Source organism: Achroia grisella, unplaced genomic scaffold (assembly GCF_030625045.1).
Source record: "Achroia grisella isolate CSIRO2021 unplaced genomic scaffold, CSIRO_AGI_Agris_v1 utg918, whole genome shotgun sequence".
Lineage (NCBI taxonomy): Eukaryota > Metazoa > Arthropoda > Insecta > Lepidoptera > Pyralidae > Achroia > Achroia grisella.
Genome location: NW_026713067.1, coordinates 2,900,340 through 2,925,759, shown reverse-complemented (window position 1 = coordinate 2,925,759; position 25,420 = coordinate 2,900,340). Strand labels below are relative to the sequence as shown.

At 35.6% G+C, this 25,420-nt stretch overlaps 1 protein-coding gene across 1 annotated transcript in view; it reads right to left on the bottom strand.

Moving 5' to 3' along the window:
- Positions 1 to 20,441, bottom strand: part of LOC131853972 (myotubularin-related protein 6) — an 81,632-nt gene extending 61,191 nt beyond the window's left edge. The window contains 1 exon segment of the mRNA XM_059205076.1: positions 20,064 to 20,441. Coding sequence (XP_059061059.1) covers positions 20,064 to 20,189 — 126 coding nt within the window. The 5' untranslated portion in view covers positions 20,190 to 20,441.
- Between the last annotated feature and the right edge of the window lie 4,979 nt (positions 20,442 to 25,420).

Sequence of the window (25,420 nt, the reverse complement as noted above, 5' to 3'; positions counted from 1 at the left end):
CTGTATCTAAACTGTGTCACCCCACCTTACATTTTCCTATTGTTATTTAGTATATAAGATCATTATTTCTATGTACACATTGTCAGTTTATCATCATCTGTAATATACATCGTCTCGACCAGCAACATCTTATTATTCACCCGCAACATATATATATTGACAAAATATTGTCTGTCTGCAATCACTTCAATAGCCAGTTACAATAGAAAGATCGTAAGAGCTTTTTGTTGTAACTGGCTAATCAAAAATGTTTTTTATTCTAAATTTGTATTTAAATTTATAGTTTTTTGATTGTACATTATTGTTTATACATTCATTCTATTGTCAATACTTTCCAAATATATATATATATCTCCGTATACATAGTCTTTTCGTTTTACCAATATACATCTATACATATAAATAAAATTGGATTCTCTGTTTGTAATATTGAAATAACCATTTTTTACTACATGCAGATGAATATAAATACGGTACATACACCAAAATAACATTTTTAAAAATTTTTGTCTGTCTGTCTGTTTGTTCCGGCTAATCTCTGAAATGGCAGGACCGATTTTGACGTGACTTTTTTTGGCAGGTAGCCTATGTAACAAGGAGTGACTTAGGCTACTTTTATTTTAGAAAAATAAAGTCAAATTCCACGCGGACGATGTTGCAGGAACAGCTAGTACAAAATAAAACTACAACACTTTCTAACACCCTATCGTCAATTTCTAGTAAATTCGATGGGCAAGCTGATCAGGATTCACGCTCGTTCTATTCACGCTATCCACTGGTGTTATTTCAGCGGTTATACGGCCAACACAAGCAGTTGCACCATATCATTTTAATCCATTAAAAAAAAAACAAAAATATATTCGTACAGATTTCAATTATTACAATTATAGAGTACATTGTTATGGTTTTATGTCTATCTTATTTTTGCACAATCTTCCACACAGCACGTCCACGCAACGTTATAGCAGAAATTGCAAAATAATGGTACATTTACCTACCGGACCGAGGTGCACTAAACTTTGCGGTAATTATCTGTAAAATATTCTACAAAATAAAAGCAATTAATCAACTGCTTCTGTAAATCTTGACATAGGCCTGTCCCACATGTGTTTCTGCCCTACGTGTAATTTAAAGTTAGTATTAGGGTTGCCAACTTTAAAATATTTAGCCTAATAATGAAGAAATAAAAATATTTTCTACAATAGTGAAATTTTGCTCGAACCTCGTAAATCATCGTTTTTGACCGAATTCCGTCGGTCAAACTCTCTTACAAACTTGTAGAAGGATAAAAATATTCTATACTATACTATAACACGAGGATTCTCGTTCCGTTGGCATCCCTGCCGTTTACCACCAATATGTTATTACATCGCACCGTTCACACAGAAAGTTTAAGGGCAAACCCCAAACTCGAAATTAACCTGATTTAAATTAAGGTTACAACCCTAAGTTTGTATCAATTGTGTTCATCAATTTCGCTTGATTAATAATATACTATACAAAGAAATGTGTATTGATCATAAGAAGCATGTAGTTGTTTCGTTTGAAACTAGATGGCACTATGTTAAATTGTCCAGTTTCTAGGTTAGCTATTATGTTTACTTATGACTGACTGACCCGTTAAACGTTGTTTTGCCATATAAATTTAAGTACTAATATTAAAATAGGGGTTACTAGTTAAAAGGTGAAATTTTGAAGTGTATTGTAACTCTAATGCCACATATATAAAAAAAGTAATATTTTGTAAACAAAATTAAAAACAAACTTAGACCTACCGAGTACAGATATGTATAAAATATCATCAAAATCGGTTATATCATTTCGGAGAAATATGGCAACTGCTTCACTTACAACACTAATGTTGGCAATAAATGTTTTATCTATGTATCTCTCAAGTCTCTCTGTATGTATAATAAATAAGTGTGACTAAGATCGGGTCTAACTCACTTACTCATAACTTCAAGTCTGTGAAAAGGGATAACACCTTGACATTCATACATTCTGTATTCACGGAAACTTAGGACAGGCAAGAACATGTTCAATATTACATAACTTACATGAATATTCCATTAGCTCATATACGGATTGAATTTCAACGCCATTTTCTTACTGTTATTTATTTACCTGGAACAAAATAAAGGTCAAAGTTAGACACTGTTGGATATTAAGTTTTATTATCACCTTTATAATACTAGGTTTTACTGTACTTTATTTTATCATAATTTCATTTAATTGTGTGGTTGTGGAATGTGCTCTTGCTTTCATAAGCAGTATACACACCTGCGGAACGTCCGATCGATTCCCCGTACAATTGAAACGAGGATCGAAATTACAATCGAACCCCATCAATATATTGTAATTCTTTAAAAAAACAACCACGATGGTTTCCAGAGGTAACCGTTTGGAGGTCCATCTAACATGGTACATTGTTAACAATGGGGACACTAGACTATTACCTACCCGACGTCATGTATTAATACACACATAAAAATATACAGTCAAATAGAAACCCTCCTTTTAAAGTTGCTTTAGTTAGATTGTAAACAACATACGTACATTAATCGATTACAATATACAACAGCGCTATGTATTAAACAAACGCATTTACGGAATGACCTGTTTTAGCTGGCACTTTAGATAATCATGTTTATTTAACAAAAATATAGACAAGTGCAATTAATACTCGATTTATATCGAGTATTTATGATATTACTATATTATTTATAATAGTTATAACGGAAAATTAATACGAATAACTAGCTATTATCGCTGAATTCATCTTCAGTTGTGGACATAAAAGATATCTTGGATTCTTTTTTATCGTATGGAAAAATCTTAAAAAGACCGTCGTCCCGTCTGAGGGATAAGTGATTCTTGCCAACTAAAAAACTACATGGTGTACGTACGAACGTCCTTGCCGAAGTCGTGTGGTCGCGTTAGATTATCCTAGCTCCTAGTCTATCAAATCACATCAATTTGAGTTTTATCATTATTAAAAATAAAACGTGGTGAGCTCCCGTGATTTAGGAACTCGATAAAAATAAAAGGTGGTAAGATCCCGTGATTGACTAATTACACTTACTAAAATTCATGTACCTACCACATTTTAGCAGCTTATGAACATCATATTTTTTGTAATCATATTTTTTCCCTACCGTCCAGTTCAGTATACAGATTCAATTGAGAAGAACTGGCCAGAATTTCTTGTTTTCTTTAAAAATGCCAGTTTATTAATATTGTGAATACTTAATGTAGGTGTCGATGTCTAACATTCACTGAAAATCCCGTGCATGAACTACAATTGACATGCATCCTTGTGATATATCTATTTTTATCTCACAATTCATTAGACTGTTTCCAGCCGTAAGGTCCTGAAAATGTAACAAACAAACAGGCGGATGTTCAGTTGAAAAACAAAGAACACATACGTACCAATCCACATAAATAAGGATACATTTAAATAAATACAATAAGACAGATTACCAATACGCTTTATTGAATCTATACAAATGTATTGATAAATTTCAATGTAATTTTTGTCTTTTCTGTATAATGCAAATAATATTTATTTGATAATACAATACACAAGATAGATATAGATAGATAGACAGAACATATTGTGTCTATCTATAAATCTTGTGATGATATATTTTTCAATTTTCTAGACCAATGGACGGTATGCAATAGTTTATGACCAATAAGGCCGCGTGCAAATTAGTTTCGGCGTTTAGATGGATCATATAATTTTATGCCTGCACCATAACTTCCAAAAGACACTGAGTTATAAATGTTATTTTGGTCAGGTGCTACCGCCTGCTTATTATTAATATTAGAATACTTAGCTATTTAGTGTTTTAATATCCCAAACCAATAATATTGTCAAATAAGCGTGATACAGACGAAGTAGCGCGGGTCAGCTAGGTAATAATAAAATATATTAATTTACGAAATTGCTATTACCATAATTTCATTTTAATTTGGCTTAACCGTAATAAGCCGCTTTCATTTTTCAAGTTAAACCATCTCAGGCCGCAGATATAAATCTAGTTAGAGATCCGGATTAATGTAACTTCATTATACGCCAAAAAAATTACGAAAATAACAAGTTTTGCAAGTTATGATGAATAATTTAAAATTTCAACCGCGCCTCACCTGAAATTCTAGTGGTATAACTTTGTAAAGTGCGTATTAGTTGAAGTACCTACGGATGTAGATTGAACTAGCGACGTTGTATTGTTTTGGTTACTATTATAATAATACATTTTCTTTGTAATTGGAAGAGAAACAAACTCATCCTTCTGTTTGTTGATGTTTACTCTTCCTCTTAGATACTCTTCGTCTGGAAATCTCTTTATATACTTAATAAATTGTTATTTTTTTTATGAAAACCTTTGTCAATTTCTGCATAATCTGCGTTAGTACTAAGACCTCGGCAAGCCTACGTTATAATTAAAACTTCAGACAGTACATTATCATAAAACTTTTGGTTGTACTTCCGTCATTTCAAAAGTAGGTCTGTTATTTATAACGTGACAAGAATATCATGAATAAAAACATCACACAATATGAAAATCTGGAGTATTTAGGGTCATCCACGTACGGCGTATGGCAGCCACTTTTGCTTTTTCATTGAAGGACATTGTTGCGGCTCCCGTAGCTGTTCAGAAATAAATGGACATAACGAAATAACACAATAAAAAGTTACGCTTAGGCAACTTGGCGCTATTACAATTAAAACACATTTAAGCTTCATGTCCAGAACCTCTCTCCATACAAAAGATGCTACTACAAAAATTCTCTACAATAACTAATTAAACTCGATGAAATTTTGGCCATTAGATAAGCTACTAATATCACACTAGTTAGATATTCTGTTAATAATTTTGTTTTAAAATTAGATATAACTGAAAAATTCGATTAACAAACTGCTCCTGAAAACATGAAAGCAATTGAACCTTGCATGGCATTTCAAAATACATTGTGAAATATGTAATAACCCTTAGGATTCTGAGAATCAATAGAACTGTAGTCGACTGGTAGGTAGTACCGTATGGGGCGTGAGTCCTCGTATGTTCCTGCCATTGGGAGGCCTTCCCATCCTCGTGGATACGTCCGAGGGGAACGATGGCCGAGCAATGGTTTACTTCTGGTACGCCCTGGGCGGGATAGTAGTAGTTCCTTCGGAATATTGCTACTATGTCGGCCGATAGTCCGAAGGGGGGCGGCGCAGGCTGGGACAATGGGCCCAGGTGGGGCTCGTCCCGATCGTTAAGCGTCGCGTTGGTAGACCACTCCTGCTATAACTCTACTCTTGTAGAGACACGTGCGGAGCGGGCGCGGCTCTGTGTGGGCGGCAGTCTCAGGGGTTCAAGTCTGCCGCTCATACAACAGGAGCCGAGATGGGGGGGAGGCGCATCCCGTATTCCGGTCCATCTTCCCCACGGTTGGCGGAGGCGGGAGAACTGGGAAGAGTTCCCCCACGCATTGAGGAGGGCCTGCTTGCGGGCAACCGCCGCTGGGGTCGCGGTTGATTGCCAGCTCGATCCCGTGACCCTGGTACTATGGCGGCAAGGAGGAATATCATGGGGTTTTTGGTGAATAGGAGTCTCACAGTACCCGTCCGTCCAACCCCTGAGACGGCCGGGTCTCTATGAGGGATTTTTCCCACGTAAAAAAAAAAATAAAGGTAGTACCGCATGGTGTTTATCCGAAATAACGTATACAGTTAACGCAGGTGGCTGCTTCATTCCATATTCATAGATTAAATAATAATCCGCCGAATATACTCACATGAAATATTAAACATTCATGTAAATAAAAAATACAAAACGAATGTTATGAATGTAACGTTGAGTTTATTACGCTGGTGGATTTAAATAATATTTTATACCCAAAAAGAACAAATCCAAAATTAAAACCAGACACTTTCACCCGATCTCCGCAGATAACAGTAAAGATTAAACTATTAAATTAATTGAAAGTGTGGTGATACAATACTCGTAAATGCTTACTCGGTCACCACACACAATAAATTCAAGTGCGCATTGTAATATCCATCGATCCAAGGAATGTTCAGTATTTCTCGCTCCAAAAAACCAGCGCTATTTAGACATATTCGAATAGAATTTGGCTTCGGTCGCCCACAGCGTCCCAAAAAGGTCGGGTCGAATGACAACAGTCTAGATAACCAACCACGACTTAATTGTGATGTCTACAAAGATAATGGCCAAGACAAATACATTGAAAAGCTAGCTTATGACCTATTCAAACACATCAGATTGATCCTATTTTATTGTTGTATTGGGAAAATGTTTATTGTTCTATTAGGTGAACTTCGCAAAGAGTCTACGTACTTTCTGTTATATCAGATCACGAGCAGGCGCTTTTTGAGACACACATCTGTTGAAAGACATGGCAATGAAATATAAGCCATAGATACATGACTAAGTTCTACGGAATGGCAACGCATGAGTGGTATAGTGGGCGTGACATGATAACATGATGCCTTGACGTTGTTCAAGTATATTCACACTAGCGATCATAGCTGCAAATCAGTAGTTAGCTCTTTGAGTGATTCCCACACTGAGCCATAAGCCATTTTGTATTGCAGTGGAATGCAGGTTCACCCATTTTCAATAATATTTATCTCAATTTTCTGTAATATACAAATAAAATTCATATCTATCTAAGTCTATCTATCTATATCTAAGTCTATCTATATAGGCTAAGTAAACATTTATCATTAGATGAAGATTGTTTACCATTTGAGTTACACAAATACAGAAACTATAAGAGTGAAGCAAGATCTAGGAATCACTCGCTTGATTTAACTATACGGATCGTTGGTCTACAGGCAGATTGAAAATCAAAGTAATCCCTTAGGTAAACATTCTGTTTTTCCATTGTTTGATGCGAAAGCCCAACGCTCCAAATATCTAAAATAGAAAAAGCAATTTCACTGGCAAACACTGTGAAGTGTCGCATTATTGCATTGTGATTTTAACGAAGCCGCTACATATTGAGGTTGTTGTGGCCTAGTGATTTTTTGTCAAAACTTAAATCAAAAGATTGTGTGATCAAATTTGGCCGGCGCAAAAAAAATGTGTGTTAATTCATATTATCCGTCCTTGGAAACCTCGACAAGACCATCAAGGTATTTCGATAGGGCAAGACGGCGGTCGATCAGGCAGTCGCGCCTCTGATATGTTAGATTCAAATATATATAAAGAGATTTTTTTAACTATTCTAATGCTGTTCATCGAATGAAAGTACGAGTGCAGATAGTACTCCAAACCTGCAGGACTTATAGAGGGATTAAAGGCCAACTGCCGCCTGACGGATACGACATTACTCTGAAGGCACCGCTAGGGGTTCGAACCTCGGTTTTTTCATGGCTGATAATAGAATGGAGCACCCGCCTGCGCTAATGGTTTACACTGGCGGGAACCAGTGGAGGATAAGATGAACATGAGGTCAGGTCAGGTAGCCCATCGTGACAAATTCACCAAGAATTTATTACGATGGTTTCCAGGGGGCACCGCGTGAAGGTTTACCTGACATGCCACACTGCTAGTTGTACGGTCATGAGTCCACATTACTAACAATCCCCTTCCACCTTCGAACCTTGGTTTTTTTTTTATGGATGATAATGGAATGGTGCACCCGCCTGCGCTAACGGTTTACGCTGGTGGGGCACCAGTGGATGATAAGATGAGCATGAGGTCAGGTCAGGTAGCTCATCGTGACAAATTCACCAAGAATTCATCAAGATCAACCTGACATGGTACATTGCTAGCAATAAGATCATCAGTCCACATTAGTAACAATCCCCTTTCCCCCCATCGAACCTCGGTTCAGGACGTCGTAATTTCCATGGGAGTATAAGGAGCGTAAGAATATGCACAAGCGTACAACGCCTCTAACTACCATATCTGGGATAACAGTCATAAAGATTTATTAATATCTGTTACATATTCAAGAAGTAATTATTCGGAGACGAAAAGGACAAAGTTGATTGGAATGAAATTCCAAGAGAGCATGATTAATTAAAGGTCCTCAAACAAATAAATTCGTATAGCTGCTTAAGTAAACGAAGCTATTTACTTTGTAAGTTGGAAATTATTTTCGGCTATTGTTTACTGCTGTTGTTTTGTTTAAATTTACAGGATTGTTTCTTTGGGGCATTTTGGAGAAATGTAAATCAACACAAGGCGTATTTTTTTTCCGAATGTTTTAAAGTGCTGTAATACTTTTAGGAATAAACTAATGGTGCCCGCGAATTTGTACGTCTCCATATTTGTAGATCGGATGGTGATTAACCAACAACTATAAATGAGTAGCTATACAATTTGCAGATCGATGGTATTCAAACAATAAATATAAAAACAGCAGCTTTACAAAGTCTTCTATTATTTTATTAATTGATAATTGATGTAGCAAAGGTATCGAAAACTTTCGCAAAATTAGTCATTCCCCTCTTAGAAGAGTATTTTACCTGACATTCTTTAGCCTATATATATCAATAAAATTTTGTGTGAAAATTTCATTATAATACCTCCATTCACATAGCGAGACAGTTTTCACCTCATCACAGTATTACGTATTGATTATATATAAAAAAAAAGAATTATATTTACAAAACACAGCCAATTAGTACAGTATTTGTTGTTTACTCTTTACATTAGACGACAAGATTAAAGAAACATGATTCTTTGTGACTTGTAGCCATGATATTTAATTAAAATACAAATAATTCCATCAGACTTGAGCTTCAGCCTGCGCGATTTAATCTAGAATATTCTTTGATAACCAGCGAATATTAAATGTTGCGTTGTAACACCCACATTCCGAATATACATCTATATTTTTTAATTATTAATGTTTCTAAGGACTGTATATATTTTATATTATAATTTTAGTTTTAAGAGAAACTACGGTCGCTGATGGTAAAAGACATATATTTCAAATTGACAGTAAAAAATGGAACAAATCATAAAATATTTAAAATGTATATATAAAAAAATATAATAAAAGTCTAAAAAGGTGCGTCGTGCACATGCTCCTCTTTTAGCAAATAGGGACTAGCTGAGTACGCAGTGCAGACAGCTGGTGCAACAGTAAGATCTGAGGTCGTCTTTAAGTACAATATTCTTAGCTCTACATATGCACCCACAAAGCTGGTGCTGTTATTACAGAAATCAGCATTACTTTAATGAGATCTCGAACAGAAGCTAACAGCAACGCCTCAGAATCATGTGCAGCTCCTCGCAGCGCCATCCCACTTCCAGTGAAGTGCCAGCAGCTGAGTATGTTGCTTGCGTGTTGTCGTAGACACGTTTGGCGAAAAACCAGTATGAGGGCTTCCCATCAAAGAATGAAAAACGCCCATCTCCAGATTTTGTCTTCAGTTTATTATCGTTTGATATTGAAGCAATTGTCTGTGTTGATAATGCTCTGTCACGTCTTATCAACAGAAGACGAAATTTACTTAATTATAGTTGAACTACAAATAAGCCTCGCCGACCTTTTATTAACTAAATCATTAGTTATATTATGTTCTTTTAGGATAGGACGAAGATAATATTGAGAATTCGTGGCAGGCATAGTATAGATGCTATTATGTATCTGTAAAGGTGCCGAAGATGCCGCAGAACGATTTATTATATTAATAGCGATTTCGCTACAAGAGAAATTTATTTTAACGTTTTGCGGTTGCACATCTACTTCTACTGCAGTTATAGCTACATCTAAAACTGTGTCAAACCATTTTCGTACCTCCCTGTCAGAACTATAATTGTTAGAGCGTCGGCTAATACGTACGCTAACTTTTTCCTCTAAAGCGGCGATCTGTGCTTGCTTGCGAAGTTCCAAGGCAGCACGCTCCTGTTCCATAACGAGACGCTCGCGTTCCAACATTGCAAGTTTTTGCGCATCTGCTTCTATTGCTATTTTTAAAGTTTGCCTCCTTATGGTACCTTCTAACTTGAAACGGAACTAGCGGTGTCGCTGACGATTTCAGCGATGTTACATGTTAGCGATTGCAGTCGCTGTGGGGATGTTAGGGCTTCCATGTTGAATGGTGGGAATCCGGCCCTGTTCCACATCAGACGTATTCGATTTTTGTGTTTTTACCATGGTTCTTTGTTGGCGAGAGGACCAATATTTTAATTATTAATGTTTCTAAGGACTGTATATATTTTATATTATATTTTTAGTTACAAGAGAAACTACGGTCGCTGATGGTAAAAGACATATATTTCAAAGTGACAAATAATAGAACAATAGAAAATGTATTTTAAAATATATATAAATAATACAATAAAAGTCTAAGAAGGTGCGTCGTGCACATGATTCTTTTAAGAAATAAAAAGGAATACTCGTTTATTTGTCATCTATGCTTTCCTAAACATTTCATACAATTTTGTTGAGATTTTGGTGAGTTATTCTGCTAACATCGGTAAAAAAAGCTGGAAAAAAAATATATTTATCTTTGTGCTTTTTGTTAACGTCTCACTCAACCTTCATAAGATTAGGTATATGCGTAGTATTTAATGGAGACGAATAGAATAAAATGGAATATAAATAATCTGTATTCAAATAAACTTAATATATGCCCTTTTAAAAAGTCATATTTTATTATTCGCTACCAATCATTAGAAACGCCAATTCATCCACAAGAAAAAAGAGTAAGCCGTAAATGAGCTATTTAAAGCAGAGTTGACAAAAGTAAACAAATATTTACTTAATTGGCACTGTAAGTCAATATTTTTTTTTTAATTGTAGATAATGGAGTGGTGCAATCCACACAGCGCCATCTAGTCCCAAGCTCTAGCTTCTAATTATTATCATCGCTGAAACGAACATAGGCTAGGCAACCTTTTATCTTAAAAAATCACACGTAAGGTAGTACAATAGACAATGAATATTTACGCAGACAAAATAACGAGAGCTAGTGTATTAAACATCTGTGTAGGCGGGTATGTGTTTAAGAGTGGGACGCGTAAAAGTGAAGACAAGATAATTTAAAACACAAACTGAAGCGACCTACTTGCATACTCTATTGAAGTAGAACAGTGAGATTTAGCAGTGAAATAATAGAGTACGAAAAATAATAACAGCCCTCGATAACCCACATAGCTAATCAGAGCGTACTTTGAAATTGACCAATATAAATACTTGAAAAAAGTTTTTTTAGGCCAACCCGCATTTGCGATTAAGAATAAGATCAATATAAATAACATATTCAAATTAATTGCACCCGTGCGAAGTCAGGACAAGTGTAGTATAGAAATATAGACATTATACATACACACTAAACAAAAATATATCTGTCTGCCCGTTTGTTGTCGTTTCACGGCTGAACGGATCTCGATGAAATTTTACAGAAAGATATTCTAACCTGAGAACGAACATATATTTTATCTCAAAAAACAGACAAAGTCAAGGGTAAATGGTAGTATATTTATATATATCAGAGAAAATTCCACATGCTATATTAGAGAGCATTATGTAAAACATGTTTCCAGTCTAATGAGCTGAGAGGCAGCGCTAAGTTGCCAACTCAAGTTTCTGTGACGTCACTAAACCAAGCAAAAACCCCTGTGACCTCCGTGACGTCAGCAAAACCCTTGCGCTTCGAGACGCTCCGCTGGTATCATATTTTTTAATAAATTGGATTATTTATATTATATAAGAGCGTTGTAGCCCAGTGGTTTATTATTCCGAATTTTCAGTCTCTAAAAGTTTATAAGTTCGTGTCTAGGCTCCGAAGAAAACTTTATACAAGATCTATAATTAGGTATTCGCGTGACCAAAAACCGCCGTAAACAGGTAGTCCACAAATCGAAGTAGTCTCAATTATCATCTGTTACTTTCTTATCCCATTAATTTGGGGTCGGAGTAATATTTTTTCTCTTTTCATCCTTGTACGCAATCTCTATTCACTCCCTTTTATGCTCTTACAACAATCCAAATTTATAATTATAATAAAGAGTCTCAAGCGAAGTCGGAAATATACTACTTCAAAATACCAGGATGCGAACAAGTAAATGAGGAATCTTGGAATGGGGGATTTTCTTTTGAATATACATTGCATCAACAATTTATAGCCAGCAATAGTGTTGGACTGAACGAGTTTCATTTCGGTTTCGGCAACTTACGGCATAAAATTATGGTAAACCGTTCAACTTAATCCTATCTATATTTATTTATAATTATTCGGACGAGAGTCATAATTACCAAAAATAATGTAAAATTAAATAAAAATAAACAACAATACTATTAATCTCTTTTACAACCGTTTTTTCATCTCGTATAGAAGCACTCTAGTTCCGCGGAAGGACTACGGAAGCTGCTGAATGCCAACTCCTAACATATACGACTTTAGTCTCGAGATCACCGCTAGCGATTCGAACCTCCAATCAAAGGGGCAACCGGGGGTACAATTTACATTTTGAACTATATAACTCGAAATAAACAATCTTTTAAATTGAATAGATGAACTATTACATGAACAATTTCGGTATCGCCTGCAACCGCATTTGGGTATCGGCTATGAAATTCAAACACTACCTATCGAGCAAACTGCATACATCAAGTATATATACGAGTATATCTGTATGTCGACGTCAGCTAACTTAAAGCAACTCTGCAACATTCAGAACACGAGCGACTAGTAATGTAGTGCAAGCGAAATTGTGATATATAGCCTTTAACCTTTTTTTTTGGGGAGGAACGCTTGCGGACTAAAATGAAACAAGAATATAAACATAATACATAAATAATGAAAGTAAATTCATTAACTTTAATACGTTGTTCATATAACATGCTTTGTTTTTTAGTACGCTATCGTCCCACTCTTGTGTTCATAATTAGTTTTTTTTTAGTCGAAAAACGTTACATCCACCTTTCTTGTTTATTTTTTACTGAATATTATATTGTATATATAGAGAATTAATGAATCTAATTATATCTACATAGACTTAGAAGCAATCAAGCTTCCGATGTTACCGTTTACTATCAGGAGGGTCTGATAGTAAACGGTAACATCGTTACATGAACAGTACTGCGAACACCACGCTATCGTGTGACATCCATTTTACACTCAGGCTGGAGAAAGAGGAGGAGGCTCATTATATTGGAGGAAAGGGGATTGTTAGTAATAAGGATTGAAGTTATTAATCCCAATACTAGCAACATCCCATGTCAGGTTGACCGCCCAGCAGTTCCCCTGGAAAGCATCATGTTAAATTCCTGGTAAATTGCCACGATAAGCTAACTGACTAACTGTCAGTGCAGGCGGGTGCACCATTCCATTATCATCCATTAAAAACTTATGCGTCGTACACATCACAGCCTTCAACCGTATCACAGCTTATAAAGTAAGCTCTTATCGGCTAAATATAGCCTTCCCGAAGGTCGATGTACATGATAGGAATGCTCAATTAAGTTTGCTGAAAAGACGAAGACGCGCCGGGTTAAAGTAACAACACTGCAGATCTTTATAAAAGCTTCCTGCTATAAAATTTTTCTCAATATTATCCATAGTATGTTAGTTTAAAAAAACTATCCTGCCTCGTAGCGTCAGGGTGACTGTTCTAAACGGCACAATAACCATATTTTTGTATAGGTTTGAATATAGAATGATGCACCACCCTAAAGGTACGCCGGCGACACACATAAGATAATCATCAGATCATAGCACATTCACCAGAAATTAAACATAATAGCTTCTAAGAGAGACAGCGTGGAAAGTAACCTGATATGGTAATTGCTGGTAATTAGGACTATTGTGTCCACTGCTACTCTATAAAATGGTGCTTCTAACTATAATACAATTTTTATTGCCTTTGAAATAGTGTCACAGTCTCCGCCAGATCATAATGCACCTGAACATTTATTCCTCAAAATTATCCTGCATCACTCGAAAGTACTATTAGGGGTTTACTATAGTCCGTCCCTTCACGTCAATTATTTTCACTCCTTTGAAGGCATCATTACAGAGTTGAGGCCACAATTCGATCATCTCATTATTATGGGTGATTTTAATACATGCCTAATAAAAAATGATCACCGCTCCAATACGCTACTCTCTTTACTTCATTCTCTTAATCTCAATGTCCTTCCCCTCCTTCCTACTCACTTTCCACATAACGGTCCGCCCTCTCTTCTTGATCTTGTTATTACCTCTTCTCCGAACCTAGTTGCATCTCATGGTCAGTTCTGTGCAGTGGCCTTCTCAAATCATAATCTTATTTTTTCCTCCTTTAAACTCCGTTATCCCAAGCGCAGGAATAGAGTAGTACTACGACGTAATTTTGGCAACGTAGATATTAATGCCTTGCAGGATGATCTACGTCATGCTGACTGGAGTCCCATCCTATCGGCCAACGATATTGACTCTAAAGTGGCTGCATTTCAACAATTACTCCTGAATGTTTATGATAAACATGCTCCTGTTCAGCAAGTGCGCCTAAAATACAATCCTGCTCCTTGGCTTACACCGGAGCTAAAAGCTCTTATGTGTAGGAGAGACAGAGCTAGGATCAGGTTGCGTCGCAATTCCGATGATAGTTCTCGTGAAAGTTATATTGCTTTGAGGAATAGGTGCAATAGGTTGTGTCGTCAAGCTAGGCGTAGGCATATCCACACCAATATTGAGGGTTGCCCTCCTGGTAAACTATGGAGTTACTTACGTAATTTAGGCGTCGGTAAACGTCATACCGGAGATTTTAACTTTACGAATCTTAATGAGATCAACCAAGCTTTTGCCGCTGCCCCTGGGACTTTAAATCCTATTATTAAACAAGCAACTGTAACTTCCCTCGCTGATTCTCTTCTTATTGACGGCGACCCTTTCACGCTTGGGGAAATATCGGTCGATGAGCTTTTAAAAATTATAAATTCAATCAATTCTAGGGCCGTTGGTGATGATGGTATCGGACTAGACATGATTGAACCTAATAAGTCACTGCTTGCGCCTCTTATCGTAGATATCTTGAATTGCTCCCTATCCTCAGGTACCTTTCCTTCTGTTTGGAAATTTAGTCACGTCATTCCTCTTCCCAAGAAATCCAACCCGACTTCCATTTCCGACTTTCGTCCCATATCCATACTCCCATTTCTTTCCAAAATTTTAGAACATTTTATTCTTCGGCGATTGTCCGAGTTCGTTCTCAAAAACAACCTTCTGAGTCCGTACCAGTCAGGATTCCGTGCTGCACATAGCACTGTTACTGCGCTTGTTAAAATTACTGACGACATCAGGCAAAACATTGAAAATAAGAATCTATCTGTCTTAGTTCTTCTCGATTTCACTAATGCATTTAACTCGGTAGATTTTGACCTGTTGCTGTGTATCCTGCGTTCCATAAACTTTTCATTGTCTGCCCTTTCATGGTTTGGGTCTTATCTGTTTGGCCGGCGTCAATTGGAGAAGGTGGATGATAGTCGTTCCGATTGGGCTGAGGTACTGACGGGTGTCCCTCAGGGTGGGGTCTTGTCGCCCCTACTCTTTTCTCTTTTTATTAATGGTATTACTAAATCTCTCTCCTCCTCATTTCATTTATATGCTGATGACCTTCAATTGTATACTGCTGCCCCTATCGACAGCTTAGCTAATGCTATCAATAGTATTAATAATGACCTCTGCGCTATCGCCGAATGGTCAAAAAGCTTCGGCCTTTTAATCAATGCTAATAAATCCCAAGCTATTATTATTGGCAGTCATCACTACATCTGTAGTCTAAGATCCACAGACCTTCAGATTGCCATCGTAGACAACATGAGGAATATACACATATATTCCTCATGTTGTCTACGATGGCAATCACATTCCTTTCTCTTCTACTGTGAAGAACCTGGGAATTATTATGGATCAGACTCTCTCATGGGGGCCACACATTGGTGAGATAAGTCGTAGACTTTTTTCTTCACTCCACTCGCTTAGACGCCTTCAGTTTTTTCTGCCTTTGCGTACTAAATTGCTGCTAGCCCACTCTCTTCTTCTTCCCTCCTGGACTACGCCGACAGTGCTTTCCTAGATCCTTCAGTAGAGTTACTTGACAAACTGGAGCGCTTGCAAAACCTTTGCATAAGATTCATCTTCGGTTTACGTAAGTTTGATCATGTCTCTGTCTATCGTAAGCAACTTAATTGGCTTCCTATTCGTGACCGTCGTAACATCCATTTGCTTACCCTTTTATATCAGATCCTTTACAACTCTAGTTCGCCCATGTACCTGCAGGAAAGATTCCGGCTACGGACTGATGACCGTCTTCGTTCCAGTCATAATCTAGTTTTGGCAATACCGTGTCATACGAGTCATTGTTATACTAACTCCTTTACAATACAGTCTGCTCGACTTTGGAATGCTTTGCCGACGGAGGTCAGATTGTCTTCATCGGTTTACTCTTTTAAGGCTCGCTTTAAAAAACTTTGGAGTCACACTGCAGATGCGCTGTTTTAGTATTCTTCATATATTTTTTTTTTTTTATAGTAATATTGTTTTTTATATATTTCTGCTGTTACTATTTATACATTTGTTATTTTATTATTATTATTTTATATTTTATATATATGTAGGTATATGTATTTATATATTATACTTAAATATTTATTTAATATTCTAGTTGTTATATATTATAGTTATATAATGCGTTTGCTTCTTTTTCCTTTGTTATTATTGTCATGTATATATATAGTCCCACCACTCCACAATTCCTTTCAGTCATTCAAAGGTTGACTGGAAGAAATCCCTCATTTGGGATAAGTCCGCCATTGTACATCTTATATATATTTTTTTAAGATCGTGTATCTTTAGTTAATTTAAATGTATTTATTGTGCAATAAAGTGTTACAAACAAACAAACAAACATTTTTTAATGGTTGATAATGGAATGATGCACTGCCTGCGTTAACGGTATACGCCGGCGGCGCACCAGTCGTTGATGATAAGATGATCATGAAGTTAGGACAGTCAGCCCATAGTAACGATTTCACAAGGAGTTAACGACGGCATCCATGTACCAGGGGGATCTAGTGGAGGTCGATCTAAGATGGATAATTATTAGCAATTATGTTGTTATTCCCCGTTACTAACAATTCCTTCCCATCGGTACTAATTACGCAGTAAAGCCTACGTTGCTGTTGATTTAATTCAAAGTGCTATTACGTCTGATTCAATGTTGCCCAGCGTTTGCTATGGGTCAGAAGGGATTCATACATTATTTACGTTTTCATTACACGAAATTGCTTATGTAAATAAACCTAAGCCAATTTGACGGGCACACGTACGTATTTTATGGTCATATAAAGGAACATACAATAAAGAAATAATACAATTTTATACAGGGTTAATCGAAGAGTAAAGCAAGCCAAAAGCCAGCTAAATTTCTCATAAAACTCAAGCGCTTTCCCATACTAGGAAAATAAAATGTTGTACTAAATTTCTGTTATTAACTGTGCCATATTGTTTAAATATTACTTATATTTTTTAATTGCTGAAAATTTTTTAAGAAATTTATACACAATGTATATATAAGATATTAATTATTTAATAGCTCCCAATATTACGACGCTCATTGAAATAATATTATCACAGTCTATAATATGTACAATTTAAAACTGCTTTGAAAAAACTTTGATCCGGTGTTGGAGAATATCGGTAAAAAGAAACATACAAAGAAATAAACAAAACACAAAAGTTTTAGATAGTGTTGGAGAATTATGTTTAATGTCATGAATATTACCATCGTCATTCAGTTTTGTATACCGTTTAATACGCACCCTGTGCATAGAGACAAAGCGCGTGAAATTCAATACGAAGGAAGAATGTTGGTCGGAAGGATGACGTAACAGATATGCAATAAGAATGCAGGTCAGGTCTCCCTGCAGCAACTGCAGTGTGCATAAAATGTACTATGAATATGGCAGAAATGAAATGTTAGTAAAATTTTTAGTTTGACACAGTCTTGCCTATACCATAAATTACTGTTGTCCCTGAAAACATATAACATAACTGGAATAGTAATATATATTGTATATTATAAGTATATAGTATAAGTAATAGATAATAAGCATAATTCATAATATAAAAGAAACAGTTAAATTAAGATTTCCTTTTTTTTTTATATAACTTTGTATATTATTTTGCATGCCGTGTTGGCCTTTAAATGATTGTACAATTAGACCATAACCCATCACATGTAATTAAATTAATTGTATAATTGTAACAATTGTTGGTGATCCTAAATAAAATAAAAAAAAATAAGGAATAGTTTACACAGGGGACAGATTAATAAAATTTAATTTGAACGACTTGAAAATATGCCAAGGACTTGAACATTTCAGTAATATCAATTCTAATAAAAAGCTATGGGTTTTACCGTAGACTTATATTAAAATTTCATTAAATTAAAATATTTTAGATCCTTGTATAATGTAATATCTGTTATAATATTTTTTTTTATTTCTTTTTAAATTTAGGGACTTTTATACCATCTAAGTACATGTCAGTCCCATTGTACTCTAAAACCAATCACTCCATTACCTCACATATAGTAATTATGTTGGTATAAAATTAGGGTAGCTATGCTAAACAAATCATACTCTAACAATTATTAAATTCCTTCGGAAAATACACACTATATCATGAGGAGATAAAAACCATCGGTTCAAAAATATCCTTCAAGTCTTATCCCTGACGGATCTAAGTAGCGAACTTTGAAAGGTACAGACGCAGTAGATCTCGGTAGATCGCAGTGGTACAGGTCTAAAGCATTTGAAGATAGCCCAAAAACCTTAATAAAAAAAAAAGCTATATTCTTCAATTTCTAATATCTATACTACTGATAGATACTACTATTGAACTTATTTTTTAAGGTATCTGCAATTGCAAATAACCTAACGGAAAGACTCACTTGTTAGTAAATGCCAATCGTCCCCTCCATATGAACAGTATATCTATACGAACAGCTTTTTTTTTAACTATTCTAATACTGTTGGCCTTTACAACTTCACAGAACTACAGTGGGCGAGTGCAGTTGTCGCTCCAAACCCGCGGAAAAACTTATGGAGAGGCCAACTCTTTCCTGACGGATACGATATATAGTGTGAAGTACCGCTAGGGTTTGGAACTCCGGCTCAGGATTTCGTAACTTCGATCCTCGTTTGAAATGGACGGGGGATCGATTGGACAGGAACAATACGGGTATTAGTATTTACTTTTACCCAGCATAATCGTGACGCGCCAGTCATCATAATTGTAAATAACTATTTACCCATTTGCCTGCAAATAAACCTTTCATTCATCCTTGGAGTAAGAGCCGACTAGGCGTCAGCATCAAGCGTCCATAGGTTACAGTAACCATATACCATTATATGGGCCGTATGCTTGTTTGCTACAGTGGTAGTATAAAAAAACTGTAACAGGTGAATTCGCCACACTACGCTTAACAGTCTGACTACATCCTCATCCTATTATCCACCACTGGTGCCCCGCCAGCATATACCGTTAGCGTAAAGGGATGAACCATTCCATATTCATACAGAAAATTCGATACCAAGCCGCTTAGGTCAGATAGGAATAGTAGGCTAAATCCCCTTGTATGAGACGTATCCGTACCCGGCAATAGCTTGTATAAGGTATTTCTAGGTAAACAGAGAGTAGTTTGATGTTCCTACCCTATTGGATTCGGGTGAATGGGCACCTGAAATATTGCCGTGTACAGTACGGGATATTAATGGATTATCATGATTATACATAAACTACTAAAAGTATACTATTATATTATTTACATCTATACAAATAAATACAATTGAAGTGTCTATTTGTAATTTATAATTAACAGAATTTCATTAAATGCGTATATATTTTTTTCTGTCTGTTCTTGCTAATCTCTGAAACGGCTGGACCGATTTTGACTTCCACTCGCTGTTATAAAAAGTAATTTAGGATACTTGTATTTTGATTTATTCAATTTCCTCAGTAATACCATCCCATACAATCAAACATGTATATAACCGTTTTGTCTGTCCTGGATGCGGCTTAAAATACTTTTTAGTACCTTCTCAGTGACTGCCAACCCAGCATACTCTTCAGACGCCAGACAGTCGCCTTTCAACCAACTTGCTAGGCGCCCAAGCTCGCCGAGCATGTTCGACGGTGACAAAGAACTTAGCGTCATCGCCATCTCCAAGCTAGTTTTTTGAACTTATATCATTCACAACTCTCAAAGCACTTCGATTTATATCCACTCTCAACGCAAAATCCTCAAGTTAACTATAAAATATAATTTACATGCAGTAATTACACAAAACTTCAACAGAATCCCTCTTAAAGCGAGAGAATGAACGACCGAATAAAGTAAAACTTTTCCAATTAAGGTGACCGGCATATGAACGATGGAATACAGCGATTCACCAACACGTCAGGACTTAGGATCGTCGCGGTTGCGACTGATAATATCTCGAGTTCTCGGCTTTATCGTCGAAATATTCGCATGTTTGCACCCCAAACCCATGATCCAACCGATGTTATACTTTATTGTCTCCAATTACGGTCTAGTTCCAAATACCATGGAACAAGAGTGCACCAACAGTGAGCATGCGCGTGAAAGTAAGACAACACGTCTGAATTGTTATATATTAGAAAGAGATAATTTTGTTTTCACACTTCAAGTCATAGGAATGGACACACGTGCTTGTGACGTAATATCGGCAAAGTCGTTATATACAATGTATGATAAATGAATGGTGCACCCACCTGCGCTAACGGTTTACGCTGGCGGGGCACCAGTGGAGCATGATCAGATGAGCATGAAGTCAGGTCAGTTAGTACATCGTGACAAATTCACCAAGGATTCATCACGATGGTTTCCAGGGAGAAACACGTGGAGGTTGACCTAACTGGGAACTAGTAACTCCCATTGCTAGCAATGTACCATACATTGCTAGCAATGGGAGTTACTAGTTCCCATTGCTAACAATCCCCTTCCCCCCAACATTCGAGGTTCGAACCCATGCACTGACCTCAGACTAAAGACGTATCTGTCAGGCAGAAGTTGGCCTTCTCCTCTCTATAAGCCTTCCCTAGGATTTAGAGTGCCGTCTACACTTGCCCACACATTCAATCGGTATAAGCTATAAAGGCCAGTCGCAACGTATAAAAAAAGATAACAAAAAACAATTACACAGAAATATCAATAATACTTCCCAAGCGTGTTGTCGCTGATATGCAAATACTGCAAATGATAACATTATCTATACTATTATTGTACAAGGAGTTACAAATATTTTACAAATATATGACTGGCCCTCGTTAATTATGACTTTGGTTAATGATAAGTTATCAATGTTTGAAGAAAGTGAAGAGAGAACATGACTCAATTCGACACAAATGTATATATAAACAACTTCATAATAGAACTAGTGGTCTTCCCATCAGATTTGCCAATCGTTAAAAAAATAAAGTATACACAAGATTATAAAAAAACATTTAAAGTTGACTACAGGGTGTTACATCATCAAGTCATCAGCCCACTGCAGTCCACTGCTGGACTACGCCTTTCTCAAGGCTCGCCACTGGGTACGATGTTCAGCCCTCTTCGTCCAGTTATTACCCGCTGTCCTATAAATATCGTGGCTCCACTTAGGTGCAGGGAGTCCTACTCTATCTTTGCGAATTTGCACGTATATGACCGCTTACTACCACTTCAACAAATATAGTTTTGTATACATTACGTTAATATTGCCTATAAATAATAAAGATCAGTGTCCCCATTCCTATATATGTACCATGTCAGGTCTATCTACACGATCTGATAAAGTTGTCATGAGGGGCTAACGGACCAGACTACATGCTCATCATGGGCGCAGCCAGCCTTGGGCAGCAGCCTAAAATATTATGTAACTAGCAAACTGTACCCTCAGTCTTTCTTATCAGTCTTTTCGATATTTTTTTATACAAAACCGTTACACCCTATAGCAGCCTGTATCTGTATTATAATTTGGATTATTCAAAACACTTTCATATTGCTCACTTACCTACACCACGGAATCAACTATCGAGTATGAACTGTGTTACGGATATTAACTATCGTAGTTAGTACTTAGATTATTTATTTTTTTACGTTCGTTTAGGTACCTGGTCAGAGTCAGAGTAGGGCAAAAGTCCCACACAGCCCCACCGTGGCTACGCCCATGTATCCTATCCTCCATTGGGCTCCAGTGTATACCGTTACCGCAAGTGACTCTACCATTCCATTCTTATCTACTAAAAACACAGGCGTATATCACTCAGAAATTGTGTACCTCTCAAACATTGAAAGAATTTCTCGTTGTTCCGGAGTTTACTTCCCTCATAACACAAATCGCTCTCTCTTTATAATATCTATTTATTCATCGAAAACAATATAAATTGTGTAGAGATACAGAATCTAAAAAGTATAGTGATCTAAAAAGTAAATTCTGTTATTTTTGTTATGTCAGCAAGTATAGCGCGATAGGTCATGTAAAATCTTTAAGGCAATCATTGTAATGTAGCGCGATGGTTATCACCTCACCACTGTAGGGTTATATATGACGTGATGAGGTGGCGCTATATAATTTATTGTTTATTGTAGTATGTAAGTAGTTGGAATAATCATACTATTTATTGTACATTAGTAAATTTATTGATAGTAAGCTACATGGTTTATTAGTAACGCGTACATTCGACACGGCGTCGTAACGTGGACTGACTTTACACTAAACTTAAATCTATGTTGTGTGGTTATGTAAACTAACGGAAGGGTGTCGAGTGTTGACAGAAATATTACAAGTGTAGGCACAGTAATAATCATCTAAAGAATAGTAACACTTATTCAATAAAAATGTCCTCAATCTATTATATATTAACAGTGTCACATTATTATTGCCTGTGTTTTACTTTCAATATGTTTAGAGCAGAGGTTCCCAAACTTTTTTGTGCCGTAGACTTGCAGTTTGTCATAGACCCCTAGGGATTGATATAGATCACTTTGGGAAACACTGGTTTAGAGTAATTTTGAAAACATACTTTCATTATTATGTGCAGAAACACTATTACAACAGTGATTTTCACTAATGGCCGCATGAAAACTGAAATATGTTTGCCCTTATTAGGTGATTTGGCTTATATGAAGGAGTAATAACAAGAACAAGACATGTATGAAAAGGAGTCATTCATAAGTTACGTAACGTATTAAGTGAAATATTTTGTGACATGGGGTGAGGGGTCATAAATTATGTCACACATTAAGGGGAGGTGCTGCGGTCGATGAAGTGTGACTAGGGGTGGGAGGGTCATAGGTTATGTGATATATTATGTAAAATATTTTGTGGCAAGGGGTGGGGGTCATACATTATGTCACATGTTAAGGAAAGGTGCAGCAGTCAATGAAGTGTGACATTATGTGACAAGTGCTGGGAGAAGTCATAAATTATGTCACATATTAAGAGGTGCGCCGGTGAATAAGTGTGGCATTGTATGACAAGTGCTGGGGGAAGTCATAAATTATGTTACATATTAAGTGAAATATTTTATGACAAAGGGTGAGGGGTCATAAGTTATATCACAAAATAAAGGGATGTGCACCATCAATGAAGTGTGACATTCTGTGAGAAGAGGAGTCATAAATTTAGAGATGTAAATTTACATAATAAATTTTGAATTACATTCATTATTTTTTAATAGATAATAGAACTAATTTCATAACAGCTATTTATTTGTCTATTTAATCATTCCTAGATATACAATGTGTGACATATAACAATGATAAGGGAGAGAGAGATAAAAAATCACTTTATATGACATTATTTATGTCATATATTCATCATTATAACACTATATGAAAAAATGAGAAACAATACAAGAGACAATATACTATATGTAACTAATAAAAAAAATACTTAAATTTTATGTTCTTTTGTTTTATAAGTTTCTTTTCTTTTACCATTTCATTTCTTCACCCTTCTGTGCAGTGATTTACTAAAGTGGATACAACTTTACCTACATAAATAATTAAAAAAAGACCTAAATAACAGATCACATTATAAAGGTCCCAAAGGTCATTGGCTGCAATTAACAAGTGTTAGTTGAACTCCATCTTCCATAGTCAGCCTCTCATCTGGGCCATTGTATATATCAATTAGCAAGTGATAGATGATAGATAGAAACACATGGAGAAGAATATATTATTACAAAGATTGATAAATTGGCAATATTTATTGTATCAACTTAATTTTTTTCAGTTACCACTTTACCTAAATGCCATTTTATTTAAATGCTGTAAAGTTAGTAATTTATTTTATGCCAACTGCAGAAAGATTTACAACAAACTGCCAGTCTGTTCTAAATCTAATTGAAAAAAGATTTGAATGTCATATAACATTTTCTTTGTAAAAACACTTATTATAAAATTGAAGATTTTATAAATAATAAAAAAATTTTTGTACAAAAAAATTATACTAACTGACTGCACAAAAAATGAGTGCAGTTTCTATGTTGATTACATCTCCTATTTCTCATTGTGTATTTATTTAAAATAGCATTTATTTATAGTCTCTTACAATTTTTAGCTTTCTCTTTGTTATATTAATTTTATATTAAAAGAAAATTAAATACTGGCTGAACTATTGTGACTGATAGTATGTAATTAATAATAATGTCTATGGCTCATGACTATTAATCAAGCTCAAGCATGTCAAAGTAAAACTTTGAAAACTTGTGATAATAACACTTCATTTACAATTATATTATATTTTTTAATTATATAATTGCTACAGCTAAAGTGTGATCACTTAGAAGTATATTTTCAGAACATATTCTAATGTGACAATTTTTAAGTAGAGCAGAAAAATATAATAAAGTCATAAACAAAAATAAGTAAACTGATACTGAAGAACTTTTCCTAACATTATAATCGAGTTATATACTTGTAACAATTACATAGTATGCTCTCTTAATTCTCAACGATTGTGATAACAATACGAAATAATTGCGAAAAGTGAACAATATGCCAAGATACTTTCGAAAAAAAATTTTGCTGTTGTAAGATCATTTCCATTGATACAGCATAATGTAATATTTCATCGTTGCATTATTGTGATAAACAATCATTTGTACTTACCTTAGGAGTTTTAATGATATCCATAACAAAAACCAAACAGTCGCAGACAAAAATCGATAAAATAACCAAATCAGTCCAGTTCACATATGTATGGTCATAAAATAGTCACACTATAGAATTACTGATAGAAAGAAGTCACACCTATTAGTTCACAGAATTAGAAAGCACCCGAAAATTCAAGAAAACACTATCTGAATTATAGAAATATTAGAAAAATATAAATATCAACAGAGAAGAAGAAATAATCAAAGCAAAAACTTTTGCAAGTAGATACT